General features: G+C 42.2%; 1 protein-coding gene across 1 annotated transcript in view; it reads left to right on the forward strand.

Annotated features, from left to right (window-relative positions):
• The window catches only part of DEPTOR (DEP domain containing MTOR interacting protein), a 135,345-nt gene that overhangs the window by 80,517 nt on the left and 30,347 nt on the right, over window positions 1-24,481 (forward strand). Inside the window, exons 5-8 of the mRNA XM_042923308.1 lie at window positions 10,433-10,618; window positions 12,526-12,660; window positions 18,206-18,276; window positions 20,525-20,629. Of these exons, the coding sequence (XP_042779242.1) occupies window positions 10,433-10,618; window positions 12,526-12,660; window positions 18,206-18,276; window positions 20,525-20,629 (497 nt within the window). The remainder of the gene's footprint in view (window positions 1-10,432; window positions 10,619-12,525; window positions 12,661-18,205; window positions 18,277-20,524; window positions 20,630-24,481) is intronic.

Below are 24,481 nucleotides of genomic sequence, written 5' to 3' on the forward strand. Positions count from 1 at the left end.
AATCAAGCATAGTTTGTTACAAGGTGTGGGTTGCAAATAAACAGAAAGCATTTGTTTTTTGAGCTTTTAATTTCATGTCTCTAAGCCTGGGTTTGGAACAGCATCAGGATTCTGTTTTGCCGCAAATAACGGCAAATGTAGTAATGATGGGCTTGAATAGAGCAGTTCCTGGAACAGCTCAGGCAGCAAGCTGTTCCAGGTGGAGAATCCTGAGCTGGTAAGAGGTGGATATAGCCCCATCCATCTCTGTGTGGCCTTTCCTAATGGATGCCAGGCCTCAAGTCTGCACTGTGGGCAGGAAGAAGATAGAATGGCCAAGAGCTGTCACCTAGCAAGACTTTGCTTTTCTTTAGGAAAGGTTGCCTTTCCCAGGGAATTATACCTATATCACATGGGCCAGAACTATGTCACATGGTCACCCCTTGGTGGAAGGCAATCAGTGAACTAATGCTTTTACCCAGGCACACTGCTACCCTGAGCAAATAATAAAAGTGGAAGAAAGAGAGAATGTGTTTTGGACAGCAGCCAGCATTGTCATCCACAAGGACAAATGTCTTTATCATTAAGTGACTATGGGATCTTCCCTGTGAAACATGGGCTTCCAAGGAATAGTTGTCTTCTTTTGTCCACACACGGAGTTCCTTATCGCTCTAAGTGATACTTGAAATAGAAGGGAACCAAGGTTAATGTCTTAGTTTGGACCACTGCACCATGATTATCTTAACATTAGGGGGCTTCTGGGGTGAATGGGAATTGTCTGTATTATGTTTTGCTGCCTTTCTATGAATCTAAAATGATTTCAAAATATAAAGTTTATCTTTTAAAAAGTAGGCAAGGATTTTCCAATATCTATATTCCTTTTTGGTATAAGAAAAGGTGAATACAGATATAAATGATATAGAAAATATAGGAAGACAGTTTAAAAAAAAAAACAACAACCTAAATCTCACCACTGATTTCTTTCTTTTTGAATATCTTCTTTTTACTATTTTGAATGTACCATACTCTTCAGTCTCATAAGGAACACCTGATAAATTGCTCTACAGTAAAGTTACAGCACGTTCTGTGGTAACCTTTCTGGGAAGAGTTAGAAATTGCCATCTGGGTGGCATAACAACAGACACTCAGATCAATAGAACAGAATAGGGAACCCAGAAATGGACCCACAAACGTACGGCCAACTGATTTTTGACAAAGCAGGAAAGAATATCCAATGGAATAAAGACAGTCTTTTCAGCAAGTGGGGCTGGGAAAACTGGACAGTGACATGCAGAAGAATGAACCTGGACCGCTTTCTTACACCAGACACAAAAACAAACTCAAAATGGATGAAAGACCTAAATGTAAGATAGGAAGCCATGAAAATCCTCAAGGAGAAAGCAGGCAAAAACCTCTTTTTTTTTTTTTTTTCAACATTTATTTATTTTTGGGACAGAGAGAGACAGAGCATGAACGGGGGAGGGGCAGAGAGAGAGGGAGACACAGAATCAGAAACAGGCTCCAGGCTCTGAGCCATTAGCCCAGAGCCTGACGCGGGGCTCGAACTCACGGACCGCGAGATCGTGACCTGGCTGAAGTTGGACGCCCAACCGACTGCGCCACCCAAGCGCCCCGCAAAAACCTCTTTGATCTTGGCCGCAGCAACTTCTTACTCAACATGTCTCCACAGGCAAGGGAAACAAAAGCAAAAATGAACTACTGGGACCTCATCAAAATAAAAAGCTTCTGCACAGCGAAGGAAACAAGCAGCAAAACTAAAAGGCAACCGATGGAATGGGAGAAGATATTTGCAAACAACATATCAGATAAAGGGTTAGTATCCAAAATCTATAAAGAACTGATCAAACTCAACACCCCCCCCAAAAAAAAAACAAATAATCCAGTGAAGAAATGGGCAAAAGACATGAATAGACACTTCTCCAAAGAAGACATCCAGATGGGCAACCGACACATGAAAAAATGCTCAACATCTCTCATCATCAGGGAAATACAAGTCAAAACTGCAATGAGATACCACCTCACACCTGTCAGAATGGCTAACATTAACAACTCAGGAAACAACAGGTGTTGGCCAGGATGCAGAGAAAGAGGATCTCTTGCATTGTCGGTGGGAATGCAAGCTGGTGCAGCCACTCTGGAAACCAGTATGGAGATTTCTCAAAAAATTAAAATAGAACTACCTACGACCCAGCAATTGCACTAGTAGGTATTTATCCAAGGGATACAAGTATGCTGTTTCGAAGGGACACATGCACCTCGATGTTTATGGCAGCACTACCAACAATAGCCAAAGTACGGAAAGAGCCCAAATGTCCATCGATGGATGAATGGATAAAGAAGATATGATATATATATATATATATATATATATATATATATATATATATATATATATATATATATAATGGAGTATTACTCAGCAATCAAAAAGAATGAAATCTTGCCATTTGCAACTACGTGGATGGAACTAGAGGATATTATGCTAAGTGAAATTAGTCAGAGAAAGACAAATATCATATGGCTTCACTCATATGAGGACTTTAAGACACAGAACAAATGAACATAAGGAAGGGAAGCAAAAATAATATAAAAACAGGGAGGGGGACAAAACATAAGAGACTCTTAAATATGGAGAACAAATAGAGGGTTACTAGAGGGGTTGTGGAAGGGGGATGGGCTAAATGGTAAGGGGCATTAAGGAACCTACTCCTGAAATCATTGTTGCACTAAATGCTAATTTGGATGTAAATTTAAAAAATTAAACTAAAAAAAAGAAAGAAACTCAGCACCATGGCCACCAAAAAAAAAAAAAAAATGCCATCTGGGAATCGGGCTTTGGTGGGTTTTCACCTGCCATGGTTCCTGGGTACCTCTAGCATCACACTGGATATCCTTCTCCATGTTGTTGGCCCTGCTGAGTTGATCTGGTGTAGGTTGGATGCCTCCTTTTCTTCCAGAACACCTAAAGTTGCTTCCAGATTCTTCCCCTACATGGGTGATGTCTGCAAAGGCTTATACCTTGGAAAGGTATCTTTTGGGTACAGATACCTTGGGCCCTCAAGGAAACCCACACATGGCCAACATTAATGGAGTGCCTCTAAGGACCAGAAACTATATTGGGCTTTTTTACCTATGTTATGCAATTAGTTCTTCAACTCATATTACAGATGAATATAATTGAAGCTCAGGGCAGTTAAGTAACTTACTAAAGACTAGGCATTCAGCACTGAACAAAACATGAGTATCAAAGATGAATAATCTTGAGGATTCTGCCAGTGTTTTCTCAGGCTGAGTAAAATGGAAAGTGAAAAAAATCATCTGTATAGTTTGGACAAATACAATGCAGTTCATCATTTAAAAACAAAACAATACAACAGAGTGAAGCTGGTGTTCAACCCAGGGCCATCTGAGACCGTCATCGTTCTGTTCTTTCAATAAGCAATTCCAAGGTAATAAATGTTTTGGCCTGGTGAAGAGTTTTGTGGAAATCTGCCCATCCAAATTGCCTTCCGTAAACTATAGACAGGAATAAATGAGAGAAAAGCAAATTCTGTTTTGTGTGTGTGTGTGTGTGTGTGTGTTTGTAAGCTTATTCACTTCCTCATTTGGCATTGTTATATCTTTGGTTGGGAGACAGTCTAGCCAGGAGATTACAAGATGGGGTTCCAGAGTCAACCTGTCAGTGTTTCTGTCTTGGACCTTCCAGTTAATAACTATGGAACCTTGGGTAAGTTTACCTTGTGTAATCCTGTTTTCTCATCTGTAAAATGGGAATAATCATAATAGCTCTCCCATAGTGCTGCTATGAGACCTGAATGATATAATCATGCATGTGCTATTAAGCATAGGACCTGGCACAGAGTGTCACTCAACAAATGCTAGCCGATTCTTACTCTCATTATTGTTATCAATATTCTCAGCATCAGATGCCTTGGTGGGGTAGAGCTTAATATAAGTGTGATGGCTTCATCCATGCTGGCCTTACACAGTATGTTATACATACTCCGTGATGAATGTATACATGTGAAATAAATCAACACTGAGGTGCTTTCATTAGGCCTTTGGATTTATGCCAAGAAGCCCAAAAGATCTAGAACAGAGTTACAAAGTTTTTTCATTGACTTTTGTATGTGAGATACTCCATTTCCTGGACAACATAAATTTGGTTTTAGACCTCTCTGTGCTCTTGGTATGATTTAGTCTCTGAAAAACATACCCTTTGTTCTGAGTTTTATCACTAACAAAGGTTCTAGTCCTTGGAAGGCACCCAGCTATTATTTAATGATGCATAGTGAAGAATAAAACATACTTTGACCTGCCATCTGTTTATTACCTTTACATTTCTGGCTGTCAGACACGGAGGCTGCAGAAACCTACACAATCACAATGCCGTGTTTTGATTTTCTTCTTTTCTGCCATCTTTACTAGACTCACTTTGATCCTTGTTCCTCACCTCCTTTCAATCAATTAAATTGGTGTAATTGGGTTCTGGCTTTGTGACTGTGTTTTGTTTTAGTATTGTCAGCTAATAGGACTTCATACTCTAAAACCAATTTCCTGTTTTCATATCCTCTTATTACTGTTGTCAGTGCTTAGGAAGTAATTATTTTAGTTCTCTGACTCACTGTTGTTATTGCCTTTTGAAGAGTTTTATATTCCAGGCACCTAGCACTGTCCTTACATGGCATAGGCACTTAAATACAATTGCTCAATGTTCTTGAATCAAGGACTTTTGCTCCTTTGGGAAGCAGGGCTCTTTCAACTCCTGCATCCCCTTTAGGATGGTTTGAGATGGGTGGCTACAGCCTTCAGTATATCTCAGATAAAAAAAAATAGCTTTCACCTTCTGTTGTAGTTCATTCTCAGTTCTGGTTTTCCACCAAACACATTAATAAAAAGCATTATATTAGTATTTTTTTGTTTTAGTCTTGACAGTCTGTAAAATCTGCAATATACTAAGTGACCTGAGATGCTTGGACTCTGAAGGACTGTGTATTAGCAAGAGCAGAGAGAGAGAGAGAGAGAGAGAGAGAAGATCCCAAGCAGGCTCTGCACTAACAGCTCTGCACTAACTCCACAGTGTTACTGCAGAGCCCGACACGGGACTTGAACCCACGAACCACGAGATCATGACCTGAGCTGGAATCAAGAGTCAGATGCTTAACCAACTGAGCTACCCAGGTGCCCCGAGACCATCCTATAAAAAGATTTGATGAAGTGCATCCGGGGAGCAGTTGGTGTCTGTGCATACTCTCCCCTCACTCCCGTCCAGCTCCCCTTATCACACTGCCGGATTCAGTTCACTTACTTCACGATGCCTGTTGTGTTAGGTCATTTGCCAGCAGACGTTTCAAGGATAGATGAAAGTATGTGACCTTCCTCCCTTCAACTAGATAAGTAGCTTAAAATGTCTTCTATATTCAGCTGAGTTTGTAGGTTTCAAGGTGATAAATGTTTATATTCATCCTTAGATTATATGTGTCAGTAGAGTAGAAGCCAATTTCCCCTCTTGTAGATAATCACTTTTTTAAAAAAAGTTTATTTTCAGAAAGAGTGAGAAAGAGAGAATGAGTGGAGGAAGCACAGAGAGAGAGAGAGAGAGAGAGAGAGAGAGAGAGAGAGAGAGAATCCCCAGCAGCCCCACGCTGAGAGTGCAGAGCCTGATACGGGGCTCCAAGTCATGAACCGAGAGATCATGACTTGAGCCAAAAATCAAGAATTGGACATTTACCCAACTGAGCCACCCAGGTGTCCCGATAATCACTTTTAAAAATCTCTTTGTGTTTGTTAAAGTCATCCTAATAACTTATAATAGAAAAACGTAGCCACATTATCCACAAAAAGTCAACTATATCACTTTGTTAGTTTGGTAGATTACATGCCATTTCCCTCATGCTTTCTGAAAAGTAAAGCACACTGCGAATCAGGATCTATTTTCTCTTACCAAATATCAACAACATTGTGAGCTTAGTGCTTCTAGAACCCCCGCTTTCATAAGCAATTAGACCCTCTTGTATTTAATGGCTTTAGCTTTCTGGCTGTGGCTGCTTTTTCTCCTGTTTTATATCTATTTTGATACCAAGCCAAGTCAAGTCCCTTGGGAATGCCACCAGTATAAAAGGGAAGTCTTCATAAGTCCCAGGAATATAAATTGAATGAGTCAATAATTATCACTTTTTAATTACAACTGTAATTATAAGAGCACAACCAGAATATTGCAGGATTTTTTTTTTTTACCTCAATACCCAGGATTCGTGGTCTCGCTGCTTTGAAGAATAAAGAGGTGGATGCAAAATATAATGAGCAGTAGGCAAAAGTTTATTAGAGTATAAGATCAGGGTATGAAAGCTCTCTTTACTGAGGGGGGAACCTCTGAAAGTGAATGCTCGTGGCAATAGGCAAGGGTCTTTGTTTTCCAAGGTTCTGGTCAGCACCCCAACCCTTCCCCCTTGTTCCTTCACAGGTCCTACCCTTATTGGCTTGATAGCTCTGGGTGCTGAGTTGTCCATTCCTGATGGGCTCGATTCCATTATATGAGGGGTGGTCTATGGCCATACCTTCCTTGTAGGTCATACTTTAATGGTCTACTAGTTATTTTTAGTTAGGTCTTTTTTTTCAAATTCCTGAGAGGAACCTGAGGGGGAGAAGTGGTGTCTGTTGCATTCTTAAGATGAACCTTACCCCTGAGGGGGTTTGCTGTGGTCAGACACTCCCAGCATTGTTCCAAAATAGGTGTTTTTCCCCACCCAGGGACCTCAGGTCCTAACCTTTCCCTCTCTGCCTACTGAATCCTATCTTTTCCCATAATAATACTAGATCTTGAATGTTCACTTTGAATATTCTCTCTTCGTACTTATTCCTGTTTACAGCTTCATATTCTCAAGGAGCAAAGAATGAAGTTTATTGAATTGTTCGTGACACCACATTTACTCTAAATAAAAGTCCCATATAGTGTTGAGATCTGAGAAGTGAAGGACTGGAACAGTCTCCAGATTTAGAGACACCAGTCACAGTCTGCCAATTGATTTGTCTTTCCTTCCCTTTAATTTTTTCCCCCCATAGTTTAGGTAATTTCTTCTGTGTTTAGCAAAAAGCAAGACTCCTATGTAGCAAATGGTTTTGTATTTAATATAGAGAATGTCATGTTAAAGTATGGACAGAACCAATTCCTTTTTCTTTCTGGAATACGAACTATATGTCATTTAGCCATTGTGTATTTCTTGAGACTCTACATATGTAATTTATGGCTATAAAAATGGCTTTCTTCATCTAGTTACTTCCTAAAACGTCCTGTGTCTTAACTCACTCCCTACTTCTTGTTTTTGTCTCTTCTGAGATTTAAACATCTCCCATTGGGATAGTTGCCAATCTAGATCTGGATATCTGGTTAAGATTCCGTATTTTTCATGAGTGAAAAGGTGACAGACCTGTGTGTGGGAGATGGGTGAAGTGTTCTTTGAAAGAAGGGCAGAAAAGGCAGAAGAAACAGGTTCTGTGCAGAAACTTAAATGACCAAAGGCTGCAGTCAATCTTTATGAGTCTCAGAATGAGAAGACTTAAACCACTAGATTTCAGTAGATTCCAGATGACATTCCGAATCTCTCACACCAGTTATTCCATTTCTTCTTGACAGCAAAGCTGTGCAAACTTAAAATGTTTAATAAACTGCCCAAATCACTCCTCCAGTCAAATTGGTGAACTGGGATCAAAACTGACGTCATCGGATTCTAGAACAATTGCTTTTTATTGCATGCTACTCATTTCGAGAAGTTATTCAGCGTAAGAAAATGTTGAGTAAAGTCCCAGCTTACTTGTTTTGTTATTATATGAAACACAGGGTATGGGCTTGAAAGGATGAACAGAACAGGTGTCACGTTGCAGTCACCATGCTAAGATAGATGGCTGGGATAGTGTGCGCCACTTAACGGGTGCTCACATTGTCGGATACATGAATGATGCCTTGTGTGACTGGTGGATGCTATAGTATGGCTTCTACCTGTGCTCTTTAAGCTTTTGTAACTATGATTATCTGTTTTATACCTAAGGCTACACTCACAAACAAAGCAAGTGCGCGGTATTCGGTGTTCATGTCATTAAACTTTTAATAAGAGAGAGAGAAAAAGAACCCTTTTAGAAGCAGCATAATTCATTGAAAACAATGCGAGTGACACATGCAATTGTCATTTTTCTATTCTGAGAGGAGAATTGGACTCCAGCTATGCCAGCCACACAGCTGGGGGATGAACACATGGAGATACTCAGTTCACAGTGTGGCTGCTCCTCACACACTAAAATCCAAATAAGTCCTTGAAACTTGCAGTGGGGTGTTAAATATGGTGCGTCATAAAATTGAGTTCCCAGAAGCCAAATGGCAATATATCATCAGTACATGCTGGTAACTGTGAAAACAACAGTGGTTGTGAAATAATAAATGTATAATTGTTTGAGTTCTTACAATCTGCTTGCATTATGTTAAACAGGTATGGTCTACTATCAATCCAATTTTTCTTTTCCCTGATTTGGTCACGGTTAAGGTCATTTACACTATTGGAGAGAGAATGTGATGAATAAGGACTATTTAAATTTAACCGTTTTATCTTATCTTAGGTGCTCAGTTTATCCTCTGAGCCATAGGTAGTGGAGAGCTGGGGAGGTGGAGAATGGAGAATGGGTATGACTTTAACCCTTGGTCAGTATTTAAAGCCTGAGGAGATTAAATTGATAGTCATATTTCCGCTTCAATTAAAAACACTTTTTAGGGGCACCAGGGTGGCTCAGTCCGTTAAGCATCTGACTTCAGCTCAGGAGGTGAACTCACGGTCCATGGGTTTGAGTCCCACGTCAGGCTGTATGCTAACAGCTCAGATCCTAGAGCCTGCTTTGGATCCTGTGTCTCCCTCTCTCTCTGCCCCTCCCCCACTCATGCTGTATCTCTCTCAAAAATAAATAAACACTAAAAAAATACTTTCTAAGGTACTTTTAGCCATTATGGAATTTGTTTGGATTCAGAATTTTTTTCTGGATTTATTTATTAGCAGGGCTAATGTTTCATATAATTCACAGTCCAAAGAGAAAACAGTAGATGTTAATAAATGTATATAGAACTGTGTATTTTCAGGTTGTAATTTAAGATACTGTTGCCAAGGTCAACTTGAGGATTCAAAGAATCTTAATAAACTCAGAAAAGTCTGCCAGAAACAAATAACTTACCTACAAAATTTTATTATAGTATTATCGAATGTAGTGATGTAGTAAATTTCTATAAAAATTTGACTATCCAAAAAAGAACCACTTTGTGTAGATATCATATCAAAGTGTAATTGGCTTATCTCTTGGTTCAGGATGCATTCAGCATCTCCCAAATCCAAGGATGCATTATTTATTAAGAACATGCAGAACTACCCCTGAATTAAGTATATTTGTCTTTGGGGCCAACATCATTCACTTAACCAAAGTGACGAGTTTATCACCATTTGAAGAGTGTGAAACACCCATATGAATCATTAAGTTAAAGGTTGGCTGTGGACTCTCTTAATAGGGACCCACCTTTTTGAGACTCTGATATCCATGTAACCAGAAGAATTACTCATAGCAAGTGTGCACAATAAATACAGCTACACCCCAAGCTTGCATTTGCTGACCCAGCACGGTCATACCACGAGCCCACAGATTGGTTTAGGGGGGAAGTGGTATAGACTAGCCGCTAAACAGTTTAAAGTTAGGTTGTGTTCTGGATATGCTGCTTATCTACCTATCACAGACTATTCACTTCCAGCCTTTTATGGAGTACCTACTCTGAGCCAAACACATGGTAGTCTAGGATTTCAAGATGCCGGAATGATTAACGGTCTGGGCCCTTAAGCAGAGTGACTTAGTTGGGAGAAAAAGATGTGCTCTCCCCACCACCAAAACAAACAAGCAAACAAACGGTATGGAGTCTCTATTATTTTTGCAACTCTCTGAGTCTTTAATTATTTCCAAATAAAAAAGTTAAGAAATAATTGGATGTGTTGCTATGGGACTAGCACTTTGCTGCGTACGGGGGACACAGGGCTAAATGAAGCCATGATCACTGCCCCAGAGAGCCTAGAGTTGAGTGGGAAAGGCAGAGAAGTGAATGGATAATGCAGGTGCAGTGTGGTAAGTGCTCAGATGGAGGGAGGTTCAGTAGGGGCTGGGGCAACACCAGGAAGAGTCTGACTTAGATCAGGGTTGAGATCAGGCAGAGCTCCCCTGGAGGAATTGAGTAGTAAATTTCTAAAGTGCACGGCACAGAAAGAATTTGGGACCATGTGTAGATTACAAGGTCATGGCAGCATCTGTAGAATTAAACTCTTTCTTAAAAGACTTTTGTCCCCATTGGATGGAATCTTCTGGCTGCAGTGCTCAGTGGCCAGGATGCCAGTCATGCTCGTCTGTTCTTTCTCCTCAGTGTCCAACAAGCACCCATTTGTGGACAGCAACCTTCTCTACCAGTTCAGAATGAACTTCCGGCGGAGGCGTAGACTGATGGAGCTGCTCAATGAGAAGTCCCCCTCTTCCCAGGAAACTCACGACAGTCCCTTCTGCCTGAGGAAGCAGAGCCACGACAATCGGAAATCTACCAGTTTTATGTCCGGTATGTCAGTTTCACCATGTAACTGATCACGTGCATTTGTCTTTTGAGAAATGTTAGGGTAATAACTCAGCACTGTGAAATTAGTTTCTCCAGCACGTTTTTTATTTATTCATAACCAAGAAGTATGGGGTGGAGGGCGGGGAAACCCAGCATTACCAAATTGTTCCTGGGCTGTCAACTTAGATGTCATGAAGATCGTTTTATAAAATAAGTATTTACATTATACAAGACCTCTTAACCTCTCATTTTGCCTTACTTGCTTTTCATTGATAAACGGTTCTTATATGTCATTAATTATCCAGTTTTCTAAATCACAGCACTGAAAAACTGTGTGCTTTAATGGTAAATAAAGACTTCTGAGGGCATAGACAAGTCAAAGGCAACTGATTGTCAACCTGTCATGAAGGGGTGACCCAGAACAAAGAAAAATTGTGAAAAGCAAACAGAGGAGCTCGGACGTTACATGGAAGGTCAAACAGTCCCATATTTACAATGAACCTTGACAGAAATGATGCTGACAGATGTTCACAAAGATAACCCCACTCGTCCGGAAAAGGTTAACTTGATGTGTCATTTGAAGAAGAGGGGTACTTAAAGGGATATCTTCAACTCCTCTGAAAACTTGGCATTGACTCAAGGAACTGGTTGGCCTAAGGTTTGGAAATTCTGGGCTTCACCTGAAACTCGGGGCACAATGAAAATGTGTGTCTTGAAAATGTGGTTATTTGTGGGAGGTGCAAGAGTGCTTGTAGCTATATCGAGTCCTTTCTGTGTCCCTGGCACTGAGCTAGGCTTATGTGCCTGAATTTTATTAATTCTCACAATATCCGAAAGAGGAAGGACTTTTCTTATCCCCATTTTATGGGTGGAGAAACTGAGGCTTGGAACAATGGAGGGGCTTACCCAAGGTCACACCATTAGAAAGTGGTGGACAGAGCTGGATCTCACACCAGTTCTGTCTTAACTCTCTCTCTCTATTTCTGCTCTCTCCTCCCCAATCTCCCTTGCCCTGGAGCTCCTCGGACACAGCCAGGGTGGAAGAAAGAATGAAGCAAGAGGAGAGAGTAAGCACTAGAGGGTCAGGTGTGTGCACACACACATCACGTGTTCCTCAGGGTCGCAGGTCGCAGTCTCCCGCAAATGCCGAGTAACTGTTCACGTTCTTACTAGTGCTAAGGTTTGCCGGTTTCTTGTGGACCCAATAGACCCGAAAAGTGACACTGATGAGAAAGAGGATATAGTGGCCGTGGTCACCATAAAAGCCAGTCGTTATTTTGTGCTTTCCACGTTCCAGGCACTAAGCGGGATGCTCTCTACCTACGGCTTCTTTCGTTTGAACACACACCTTCTCCTCTCCCTGTTGAAAGCCACCAGCTCTGTGGCAAAGAGGACCAGATCAGATCACAAAACTGCTGCCTCACATACACTTCCAAAGCCGAAATATGTGTTAATGTGTGTTAATCTCCTTCTTCCATGGCTCTGGGTGATTCATGACTTGCTATTAGATCGGGAGGCATTTATTATTACTGTTAATCCATTAAGTGTATAGCCGGCAGTTAATTTACCCCCTTCCAGGGACTGCCTAGCATGGGCTCGGTCGTTCTTGAAATAACGTTTTATATGGCTGCTTACTTTCACGTACATTATATAACCCACTCCTTGTACCGATCCTGTTGCATTATACCCACTTCACAGCTGGGGAAATTGAGGCTCAGAGAACTGAGGCGAGTGGCCCCACGTGATGCTATTAGCGAGTGGAAGGCTGCAAGTCGGATTCTTGCTCCTCTGACTCCAAGGCCAGGGTGCCTTTTTCTGGCACGTGTGACACGCCTGCTGTGTCTCATGGCTGAAAGCCCGTGTGTCTCATGGCCGCCGCCCTCCTGACTGTGTGTTTCTGGCCCGCACAGTCAGCCCCAGCAAGGAGATCAAGATCGTGTCTGCGGTGCGGAGAAGCAGCATGAGCAGCTGTGGCAGCAGTGGCTACTTTAGCAGCAGCCCCACCCTCAGCAGCAGCCCCCCTGTGCTCTGCAACCCCAAGTCCGGTGAGTGGCCGAAAGGCAGCCCTGTTTCTGGCTGGGGCTGTGGGGCACTTGGGACATGTGCGGGCTGCGTTCCCCGGGAAGCAGATTCTCAGACGGGGGAGGCTAGTGTGTGGGAATCTTGTGACAGCATGCTCGTGGAGCCAAGGCCTGTCGAGAGGAAGGGAAGCACGCAGATTTGGGCACAGGGAGAATCGGGCTGCAGTGTAGCGTCAGGGAAGGCTGCACTGACCCCAAGGGGAGCTCTGGAGGTGGGATGGCCCTTCACAGTTGTCCCAAATTGGGACTCAACTCTGTTAAACCCTCAGGTTAACCAGTCATTTGATGTTGGCTGCCCTGGGAGGAGGGCCTGACCGTGGGCAAGGCAGCTCTCTTCAGAGGTCGTTCCAAAGACAGTTGAAGGTATCAGCTGGGAGATGCCCCTCGGTCCTGAAGAGAGTTTGAACAGATGCAGAGGTCTTTGGGGCCTTAGCACCCCCAAGGAAGAAGCACAGATCTGTGCAAAACCCAACTATCCCCGGAAATGACTCTTGGTGCCTTGCAGTTTCAAAATCTACTGATCAAACTGCATGGCCTTTACATTCCAGAAAAAAAAAAAAATCTAGGGACAAAGATTGTCGATGAGCTTGTGCTTAGAAACAATTCCTCCTTGACCCAATCAGTTCTTCAGCCCACAGGAACCTGTAACTCACAGATACTACCACCTTCTCAAAGTCCGTTACCCACCTCTTTCCTAGGATTAGATTGCGTGGTCTCTGATGGTAATAATCACTGCCTTGAAAACCCCCCCGACTCCATTTGTTTAGTGCCCTGTTCACCCTCAGTTCAGTATATCACCTTCAGGGAAGGGAATTCATTCCTTTTGCTCTTGTTCCCTCATCGCCAGATTTGGGGGTACAAAGATGGAAGGTCATGACCGGTTCCCTCAGTGAACGTATCCTCTCTTTGGGGCCGGGGAGCATGTGTTAGAATAAGGACAAATAGATGTTGTTCAAAGGGTTTTAAGAGAAAACTCTGTTAGGCAAGTGGTATTTTACTTAATCTAACATTTTGTTTTGCTACCTTCTGGAGGATTAGCTAAAGAATAGAGTTGTAACCTGCAGCAAATGAGTGAAGAAACTTGCTTCCACACGGACTCTGGCTGGAAATCATTGAGCACCCATATGCTACCAGGTTTTCAATTAATGAAACACCGGTGATAAGGCAGAATGAGAAAGGAGGGCTATATTCTTAGAACTAGGCTTTTTGAAGCCCTGATCGAAATCTGATAGGTGTATCTAAAGTTAGAAGCAAAAGAATTCAGTTTCCGGAAGGGGTCAGCTATGCTAAAGCCATTTTGCAGGCTTTCCACTGCATACAATAGTAGAATGAGAACAAAGTGTTAATTACTTAAATGAACTACACATCTGCGTTCCCTGAGTTGGGTTTGTATTGTTTCCTTTTTCTCCTTATGCCTTGTCACAAAGGGAAACGTTTACTGATAAGCAGGCAGCAAAGAAAGGTCAGGTTGCCTTTTTTGGGACTCTGCTATGGTTGTCTCTATTGTTTTAATTGTGGTTTGTAAGTCCTACCTCTTACCTATATTCTGACAAGCTTCTCCCTCTTAAGAGGGTTCCCAAGGTACAGTGAGCTTATGTGTGATTATTTTTCTCAAGCAGATAAACAGACCTTCACAGTAAGGCATTTAAAATTAATCATTATATTTATATCTGGATGTATTTTTTAGAACTATGTATAAAAGCCCTAAACCAGACCAAAAAAAAAAAAAAAAAGTACTAGAGATATTACCATAATTTGTGTCCTTGTGATGAGTAAATAACTTCCCCAGGATTCAGAAAGAGAAAGCTAAAAGATAATTCCCTGGGCTTCAGGGTTTCTATCTTTTTTCAACAGAAGAAGGAGAAAATGTATTAAAATAAATACTTTTATTTATAATTTATTTTATTTTATTGGTATAGTGATCAAATATTACAGTACAGTGTGATTCAAAACCATGATAAAATATCATCTCACACCTGTTAGAACGGCTATTATCAAAAAGACAAAAGATAACAAGTGCTGGCAAGGGTGTGGAGGAAGAGGGACTCTCACGCACTGTTGCTGGGAATGCAAACTGATGCAGCCACCATGGGAAACAGTATGGGGCTCCTCAAAAAATTAAAAATAGAACTACCATATGATCTAGCCATTCCATTTCTGGGTACTTATCCAAAGGAAAGGAAGTTACTCAAAATGTCATCTGCACCCCATGTTCCTTGCAGCATTATTTACAATAGCCAAGCCATGGAAACAAACTAAGGGTCCATTGATCGATGAATGCATAAAGAAAATGAGGTGTATTTATACACAATGGAATATTACTCAGCCATAAGAAGAAGGAAATCCTGCTGTTCGCAACACCATGGATGGAATTTGAGGGCATTATGCTATGTGAAATGAGTGAAACAGACAAATATGTGGTCTCACTAATATGTGGAATCTAAAAAGAAAAAAAAACAAACTTACATAGAGAACAGATTGATTGTTGCCAGAGGAATGGGTGAAGGCGGTCAAATGGTACAAACTTCCAGTTATAAAATAAACAAGTCCTGGGGCGCCTGGGTGGCTCAGTCGGTTAAGCCTCAGACTCTTGGTCTTGACTCACATATGATCTGGCGGTTTGTGAGTTCGAGACCCGCATCACATTCTCTCTGTGGGATTCTCTCTGTCTGCGCCTCTTCTCTTCTTGCTCTCTCTCTCTCTCTCTCTCTCTCTCTCTCTCAAAATAAATAAATAAAGCTTTAAAAATAAAATAAATAAGTCCTGGGGGTGTAATATACAGCATGGTCACTATAGATAATCATACTGTATTGTGTATTTGAAAGTTGCTAAGAAAATAAATCTTAAAAGTTCTCATCACAAGAAGAGAATGTTGTAGCTATGTGAGGTGAGGGGTGTTAACTAGACTTATTGTGGTGATCACTGCACAAAACATATACATATATTGAATAATTATGTTAGAACCTGAAGCTAATATAATTTTATATGTCAGTTATATCTCAGTAACAAGAAAGAGAATGTGTATTAAGGTAGGTGGTCACTACTGTCAGATATTACAGTACATGTGATTTCTATACCCGAATTCATTCACCCAGACAGGATTATCTTGGGTGGGGAGAGAATTGTGTGACAGGGAATTGAAAGGTCTCAGTCCTCAACCAGGGACCTCTTCTCTTACATCCTGTTCATCTAAGAGGCTCTTTTCTTGGTTTTGACCTACTCCCTCTTTTTGGAGGGGAACATAAATTCATTTTCTCTTTTATGAGCTACCTGAAAGCAAAAGTAAGCATTCTGGCCACCTGTCATCTCAACAAGAAGCATGTCATTGCCTTTAACTGAGAGGGTGTTCGCTAGGGCCAGACTACCTGATGGCTCATCTGGGTCTCACCCCATGCTGCCTTTTCTTTTTCTGCTGCACACGTGTTCTAGGACTGACATCTGACCTCTGAGTGCTGCCGGCAAAGGGAATTGGAGGCTCACACTTCGCTGGGTTAGGGGCCTGGCCATGGCCCCTCCAGTTTCTTTGTGATACCCAAGTTCATGATTTCTGAATAACTGGATTAGGATGGTCCCCGGCTCCCCATTCGCTGGCTTTTCTAGACCACCGAAGCAGTCCCCTCTCCAGTGCTTAGTGAGCACAGGATGGATGGAGAAGTTCATTACATGGTCCCTCTTTTCCCTTTCCATGGGGTCAGTCACCCAAGTCAACCGCAACCCAGAAGCGGATGATCCTCCTTCTAATATAGTGTCAGAAGGTCAATAGTGGCCTCAGGCTCTGTCACTTACCTTACTTTGTCTCATCACATAGGCATTTTATGATCTCACATCATCACAGGAAGGGTGAGTACAGGACAATACGATATTTTGAGAGACAGACTACTTCACATGACTTTTATGACCGTGTATTATTATAATTGTTCTATTTTATTGCTAGTTATTGGTACTGATCTCTTACTGCGACTAATTTATAAATTAAGCTTTATCATAGGTATGTATGTATAGGAAAAAAAGTAGTATATGTAGGGTTCAGTACTGTCCATGGTTTCAGGCACCCACTGGGGATCTTGGAACGTATCCCCATAGGTAAGAAGGGACCACCATATTGGCAGGTTTTTAGGCAGCCAGCAAGTCCAGAATTGGCTGCTGTCTTTGCTGCCTTGGTGGGCAACAGCAATCAGCTGATAAGAACAGATGTCTGAGGAGGACAACACATTACTACCTTCCAGAGATTTTGAGTCCTTTCTTCTGCTTACAGAGAGGGCAGAGCATGGGAGGAACCATATTGTACTGTGGCTGGTGGGTGCTGGCATCTAATGCCTGAGTTGGAATCCTGATTCTGCTAATTAGGTTGAGACCTTGAACAAAGCTATTTAACTTTTCTTTCTTTTAAACATTTTTTAAAGTTTATTTTTGAAAGAAAGAGAGAGCACACAGGAGGGGAAGGGCAAGGGAGACAGAGACAGAGACAGGATCCCAAGCAGGCTCTGTGCTGTCAGCATGGAGCCCAATGCAGGGCCAGATCTCTTTAACTGTGCAGTCATGACCCGAGGCAAAATCAAGAGTCAGATGCTTAACCCACTGAGCCACCCAGGCATCCCGAAGCTATTTAACTTTTCTAAGCTCATGTTTTCCCACGAATAAAATAGGGACAATGAAGAGCCTAATAAAATAGGGATAATGAAGAGCCTAACTAAACAGTACTTGTGATGATTAAATGACATAATATATTTGAAGTCTCTGGCATAGTACCTAGCACATGCTGCATATGTGGAACATTTCTCTAATATTACTACTGAGGGAAAAAGGCAGTGAATGTGTACACGCAGCCTGGATATTGATCAGAAAATAAGTGAAGCTTGGGTGAGTGGTTGTGTGCAGTATGTTGTGTGGGGTTAGCTCTTGAAACGTGGCTATCAGACTGCTAGAGGCAGATTTTTCTCTTAACTTTGACCTGTTGAATACGTATCAGGATTCCAAAGAAAGAAATGTGAGAACTAGAAAACCTTTTCTTTTTTCTTTTCTTTTCTTTTAATTTATTTATTTTTGAGAGAGAAAGAGCATTTGCAAGTGGGGGAGGGGCAGAGGAAGGGGGACAGAGGATCCAAAGTGGGCTCTGTACTGAGAGCACTATGTGAGGTTCGAATTCATGAGCCATGAGATCATGACCTGAGTCGAAGTCGGTCGCTCAACCAACTGAGCCACTCAGGGCCCTGAAAACTTTTCTTTACAGAAAAATAGCATCCCACTCCTTATCCCCACCGTTGGCACCTGGCTTCCCTTCACCCTGTGCTGTTTCTTCTTTCTGTGGTTCTTTCTGTAAGTTAGGCTTAGGGTTTTTCACGTTTGCTAATATTTTGTCTGTATTCGGCCAGAGTATAAACTGTGAGGCAGGGATCTTTGCCACATGTGCTCAGTGATAGTCATAGATGAGGCAATCAGTAAATATCTGCTGAATGAATGATCAAGGGACCAGAAGGGCTTGCACCTTGACCTTGTGTCTGTCTTACAGTGTTGAAGAGACCCGTAACTTCAGAGGAACTCCTGACTCCCGGGGCTCCATATGCAAGGAAGACATTCACGGTAGGCTCATCATCTGGGTTTTTTCTCCTGCTCGTGCCATGTCAGCATGTCAGTGTCTGAATGTATAGCTGAGGGACAGAATTGAAAACCTTCTAATTTTCCTTTTGTTTTGGGGCATAATTATAACAATGGATTTTCTTGACCCTTAGGCACTAAAATGCATTAGGGCCTGACATGAGTTATGATTCATACAGCATTTTAAACTCCTTTTGATGAGGCCTAAAGAAAAAATTTCCATTACTTAGTCTAATATAATTACAGACTTTAAGGCAAATGGTGGTGCAAATCATGCCAATAATCCCTTCTGTGTTGCAGTTAATCCTAACAATCATTTAAGATATTAGAGGAGTCTTTAGGGGAAAAAAGAAAACCATGAGACAGTTTGTTCTGCCATAAGGAATGTTGCTTCTGACGATGCTAAGCATGTCTTGAGTTATATATACAAGCATAGGATTTTGGAGCACTGTGTACCTGTGAGCTCCTCTTGGCCACCTGCTGCTTCTCGGAGGTTCTCCAGCCTTCTTTCTACAACTACCTGCCCCAGTGGCTTCCTTCAAATGGAATCGGCGTGCTCTGCTTGACAGCATCTTGCCCTCTCTCCTTCCTCAGCCTCTTTCTCTCAGTCTCTCCCCGAAACCACATCAACATCCTCTTTAAAACACTTCTCCTTTTCCTCCAGCTTTCTAACTTTTGTTTTATTTCCCCAGGGACCAAAAAAAAAAAAACAAAAAAAAACACAAAAAACCTTCCCACACCCATTCGGGCTGCAAACATTCGTCGTGGACACTGAGGAGTTTAGATAGGATGGGCCCAGTCATAGCCAGCGAGTATGAAGAAAGCACCAGAAATATGTCTGTATCAGGGAAAAAGATAAACTATACCTTTGGAAGTGAAATTAGGTATAATGAACTAATAGCAGTAAACCCTCAAGCCGGTGAAAGGCCTAAACATCTTTTTGAGATTGTTTACAAAAATTGCATTTGCTGGGGTGCCTGGGTGGCTCAGTTGGTTAAACAGCCAACTCTTGATTTCGGCTCAGGTCATGATCTCACAGTTCGTGAGATCGAGCCCCTCATCGGGAGCCTGCTTGGGATTCTCTGTCTCCTTCTCTCTCTGTCCCTCCCCCACTCGTGCTGTCCCCATGTCTGTCTCTCTCTCAAAATAAATAAACATTTTTTAAAAATTGCAATTTCGGGGCGCCTGGGTGGCGCAGTCGGTTAAGTGTCCGACTTCAGCCAGGTCACGATGTCGCGGTCCGTGAGTTCGAGCCCCGCGTCAGGCTCTGGGCTGATGGCTCAGAGCCTCGAGCCTGTTTCCGATTCTGTGTCTCCCTCTCTCTCTGCCCCTCCCCCGTTCATGCTCTGTCTCTCTCTGTCCCAAAAATAAAAAAAAACGTTGAAAAAAATTAAAAAAAAATAAAAATTGCAATTTCTTCCCTGCCTTGCCCTCAGTCTCCAGCAATTGAGAAACAGTTGATTATAGTTTTAAGTATTTTGGGGGGGGAGGAGGGTCTTAAATTTAAATGCCAGCATTGCTAGTGATTGTGAACGTGTGTCATCTGTATTTCAGTTGGGGTGTATATTAAAGACACGTCTGAGAGCTGCACAGGGAATGTAACTGCCAATTCTAATGATTCTCTAGGGAAAGGCACCCTCCAGTTTCAAACAGCTTTTGGACTAGTACCTACTTGTAAATTGTGGACTTTATGTACTTTACTCACTTTCTTTTCTTGGTAGAGGTTGTATTTCAAGAAAGCCCAAACTTTTCCTATTTCCCATTGTTAAGTAATATAAATTGTTTCTTTGGACTCGAAGGATGTAGCAAGAACATTAAGAAAGTATCTTTTGGACCCTGGGGAAAAGAATAAACTTGGAACAGAAATTGGGTCTGGAGAGAAATTTTAACCATATTTTCATAGTCTTCTAAATTTTCCATTTGAGCCTGATATTAAATTGCATAGCAGCCTAAGAAGGAGGCAATCTGCCAGTTATTTTCTGAGTAGTGCCCTCGCAGAGGAAGCTTCTTTCTGCCTAACAGGTGTCCCCTGACCACCTTTTCTGCATAGACATGCCTGTATTTGCAATAGAAACAAAGTGTTCTGTTCTCCTGACAAGCTACAGATGGAGTTGAGGAGAAGAGATATGCCAGCGCATATACTTAGCCCTGGGCTGGTTTTCTTTCTCTTGGAAGGACAGGCAAATTGCCAGGGACCGTCTTCTAGATTGCTAATTGTGGTTTTCCTCTCCAGATTGTTGGTGACGCCGTTGGTTGGGGCTTTGTGGTGCGAGGAAGTAAGCCATGCCACATTCAGGCCGTGGACCCCAGCGGCCCTGCGGCAGCGGCGGGAATGAAGGTACCAACAATCCAGCAATGTCTAAGTACCTCTAGCCTCGTTTTCTTGCTCTGTTGATCTCCCTGAGTGTTTTGGTCTCATTTTGGACCAGTTTCCTTTTCCCTTTCTGGAGAGGGTTGAAATGAAGCCAAGAGTATGTCATGTAGTAACTAGGAGGAAAAGGTTTCCTATTGCTCTGATGGTACATCATTGGTCTCCAACCCTTCCTTGGTTTTTCACATCTCTCCCCTTAACCAATACTGAGTTTGAACATAAAATAGTTGCTTTTTGCTGAAGTCTTATGTAATAACTCTACTGCTTCGATTATATACAAAGTGTATTCCTGGAGGATTTATACAGCCAGTGGAACATGCTTAGACCATATGAGATGGCAAATAGTGAGAAAAAGAAGGCAGAGGTGATAGAATTTGGAAGAGGAGATCTGGATTCCCATTTTGGTTCTGCTAATTTCTAGCTCTTTGACTTTGCATGAGTTCTGGAACTATCTCAGAGCCTGTTTCCTCCTCTCTGAAACAATAATCGTATTTCCTTCTGCTGTTTTGTGGATTAAATATGTGGAAACACTTTATAATGCACAAAGCAAGACACAAACATCAGAAAAGTTGAATGAATTGTGAGAGATTTTTGAAAATAACTTTTAGATATTTTTTGGTGCTGAAATAATGCATATAGAGTTAAGATTTAGAAAATACAGACCAGCAGAAAAAAAATTATAATTGCTTATAATCTTTCGTAAGTAAGAGATAACCACTATTAACATTAAGCAGCTTTACTGAGTATAATTGACATGTGTACCTCTGTTGACACTTTGATTTATATTCTTCCAGACTACTTATACATATGTATACATACGTACATGTATAAATATATATGTATTTATATCTATGCATTGGTTTCTTAAGCTTTTTTAATTGAAACGTGATTAACATATAAATGTACACAGTAAGTGTACACGTAGTGATTTGACAATCCTATAGATTACTCAGTGCTCACCAGCATAAGTGTAGTCACCATCTGTCACGTCATTTTTATTTATACAAAAATATGATATGCTATGAGAGGATGTTGAGAGCATTGGTTTTCTGCTTCAAAAGACCTTTACCTACCCCATTTTTGTTGTGTCATCTGTAAAACAGTTCACAGAGTACGCTTAATGTCTTAATTATCTGGGCCCTTGGGAGGACGCACAAGGCTAGAAAGCAACAGATCATTCCTCTGCTCATGTCTTCTACACCCTCCACCTCTCCCATCAGTCCTTTTCCTGGAGCAGTAAACCAGTAAAGCAATAGGCATGACTTGGCTCTGCACAGCTCTGATTTCTAGCACTTACCCTCTGGCACCGGATTACCCAGTGGCAGAGAAAGGGGGGCGGCAGAGACCAGCTCAAGGGTGCACAGAGCACAGATTACAGCCAGTCTGGGTAATCAGTGCTGTGTGATGAGGGGTTCACTCTGCCCCCTGATTTGAACACGTCATTCATGCAGCGAGCCAGAGGCTCACCAGGTCCTGTGCTCTGGACCAGCTGCAGAAGCCTTGTTGGCCCTGTGTGTCTGTGTGGCAGGCCCTTCCTTCCTACCTCCTTGGTCTGCAGTGGGCACAGCACCAAAGATACTCAGAGCAGGAAAGTTGGCCAGGAGCATAAAGGGTGGGCATTTGTATCTGTGCCGAGGCTGAATTTATCATTTTCTAATGGAACTCTTGGCCAGGGGAAGAGTTTTATGCTTTATTTCCATAGTAAAGCACCTAGTATAAATTATTTTTGGCAGACTCTGCTTTACTGCTGAGCATATGCACTCACTCTCATGGGTCTCTGACCTAAAGCATGTTTGCTTTCGGGAAAGCAGTGGATTTATACTGCAGCTGAAGACCTTGTTTTGTTTGGCATGTACCTGATTTTAGTCCATCTTTATTGATCAATATGAATAACTTGTAGGTATTGTCAGTCAGTCGGTCAATTAACTCCTTAATGTATATACTCTGATAGGTGGGTAACCTGGTATAATTTTTTCAATTTCACAAGGTTTATATTCTTAGTTTCTCAAGGGGTACAGTGGTCTCCATGTTTTAGAGAAGTACAGAATTTCTTTTTTTTTTTTTATCGTTTTATTTATTTTTGAGACAGGGAGAGACAGAGCATGAACAGGGGAGGGTCAGAGAGAGGGAGACACAGAATCTGAAACAGGCTCCAGGCTCTGAGCTGTCAGCACAGAGCCCGACGCGGGGCTCGAACTCACGGACCGCGAGATCATGACCTGAGCCGAAGTTGGCCGCTCAACTGACTGAGCCACCCAGGCGCCCCGAGAAGTACAGAATTTCTTAGAGCAGCCTTTCCTAAAGCTGTATTTTACAGTTCTCTGGTCCAGCAAAACACCCTGACCTGCGTTTCTGTGATCAAAACAGTTTTTAACTACTGTTAAAAACTTTACCCCCTCTTTGAAAATTCACAAAGCACATTAGCATGTTGAAAATTCTGGTAAGGCCAGCAAGCAAAAAAAGAAAAATGTGTTTAAATTGTCTACCATAACATTTAATCACTTAACAGAAACACTCAAATGGAATCTTAGGATTGTTAAGATTACTGCACCAAGACTGTTCCGAGAAGCTCCTATTGGCCAAAGTCTTGTATGGGGTTGAATGTATAGAGATAGATTTTTGAACTGTACTGCTGGTTGAATGAAAGTGACAGAGAATACCACACTCTTCCCTATAATTTAACTGTGTAATATATTCATTCAAATTACTTAGTACATTATTTTCTCCTAGAAAACACTAAATTGTTTCCTAGTTTACCATATCGATTTGCCATGGAATAACTCCACTTATGTAAAACTCCATTTGTATAATCCAGTCCTAGAAGCTTCTTTCCACGGACCTGTCACATTGCTATTGCCCTTTGCACCCGTCCAGGAGAACTGCAGGGTGGTGTGTGTGTGTGTGTGTGTGTGTGGCCGTGCAGCACTCTGGGAGGGTGGGAGCAGGGAAACCACCCCACGGGAGGAGCTTGCCCGCTGACCTGGGCAATGATTGACCTGCTTGGTCAGGCTGGGAGAAATGATCCATAATTCTGGCCGGAATCCTTCTTGTAGCGCCTGCGACTGGCAGGAGCCACCCCAGCAAAGTGTCCGGTGCCTCACTTTGTCTTCAATGCCGTTCTCTCTGCGGAATGCCAGGCTCACCCCTCAGGTCACCGTCCTGGTTTTCTCCCGCTTTCTGATGTGGACAAAGCCTTGTGCCTGAGCCTTTGTGACTGTGGCTGCGGAATGTCACTACTTTACTTGCCAAAACAGAGATCATTTTGTGGCTAAGTTTCTCATGTGTACCGTGTATCTCTCTTATTTCACCTTTTTACGGCGATTGGAAAGTTTTAAGATGTGGGCCACCAGCCTGTGGACAGGACAGACCCCCAGACCGAAGAGACTCAGGACCATTTTCCCCTATGAACATTTCTAGACTTTCCCAGTCCCAAAGGAGAGCTCCTTGCCCCATTTAAATAGAATCCTTAATCCATAATGAGAGGAGACCCTCACTTGTATTAAAATTTACTTCTGGAAGAATTTCAGAGACCATGTGTCCTCTGGGGGTGGGATAAGGTCTACCTTCACACCCTTTTCTAGACTGGAGCAGAGTAATCTAGGATCTTTGTGCCTGGGCCACCTAGCCCCCTGGCCCCACGTGTCTTCACCCTGTCCCTCTGCACTGCTGACTGAGGCAGGTGGGGCTGGATCAGGCGGCTAGGCTGCGGGGTGGGACTGCTGAGATGCAGGGCAGGGGATCTAAAAATATGTAGAACAGGGAGGGTTCCACTCTGACCTCAGTTGTAAATGGAATTGAGTTTTAGATGTTTTGGTCAGT

The sequence above is a fragment of the Panthera leo genome, chromosome F2 (assembly GCF_018350215.1).
Source record: "Panthera leo isolate Ple1 chromosome F2, P.leo_Ple1_pat1.1, whole genome shotgun sequence".
NCBI lineage: Eukaryota > Metazoa > Chordata > Mammalia > Carnivora > Felidae > Panthera > Panthera leo.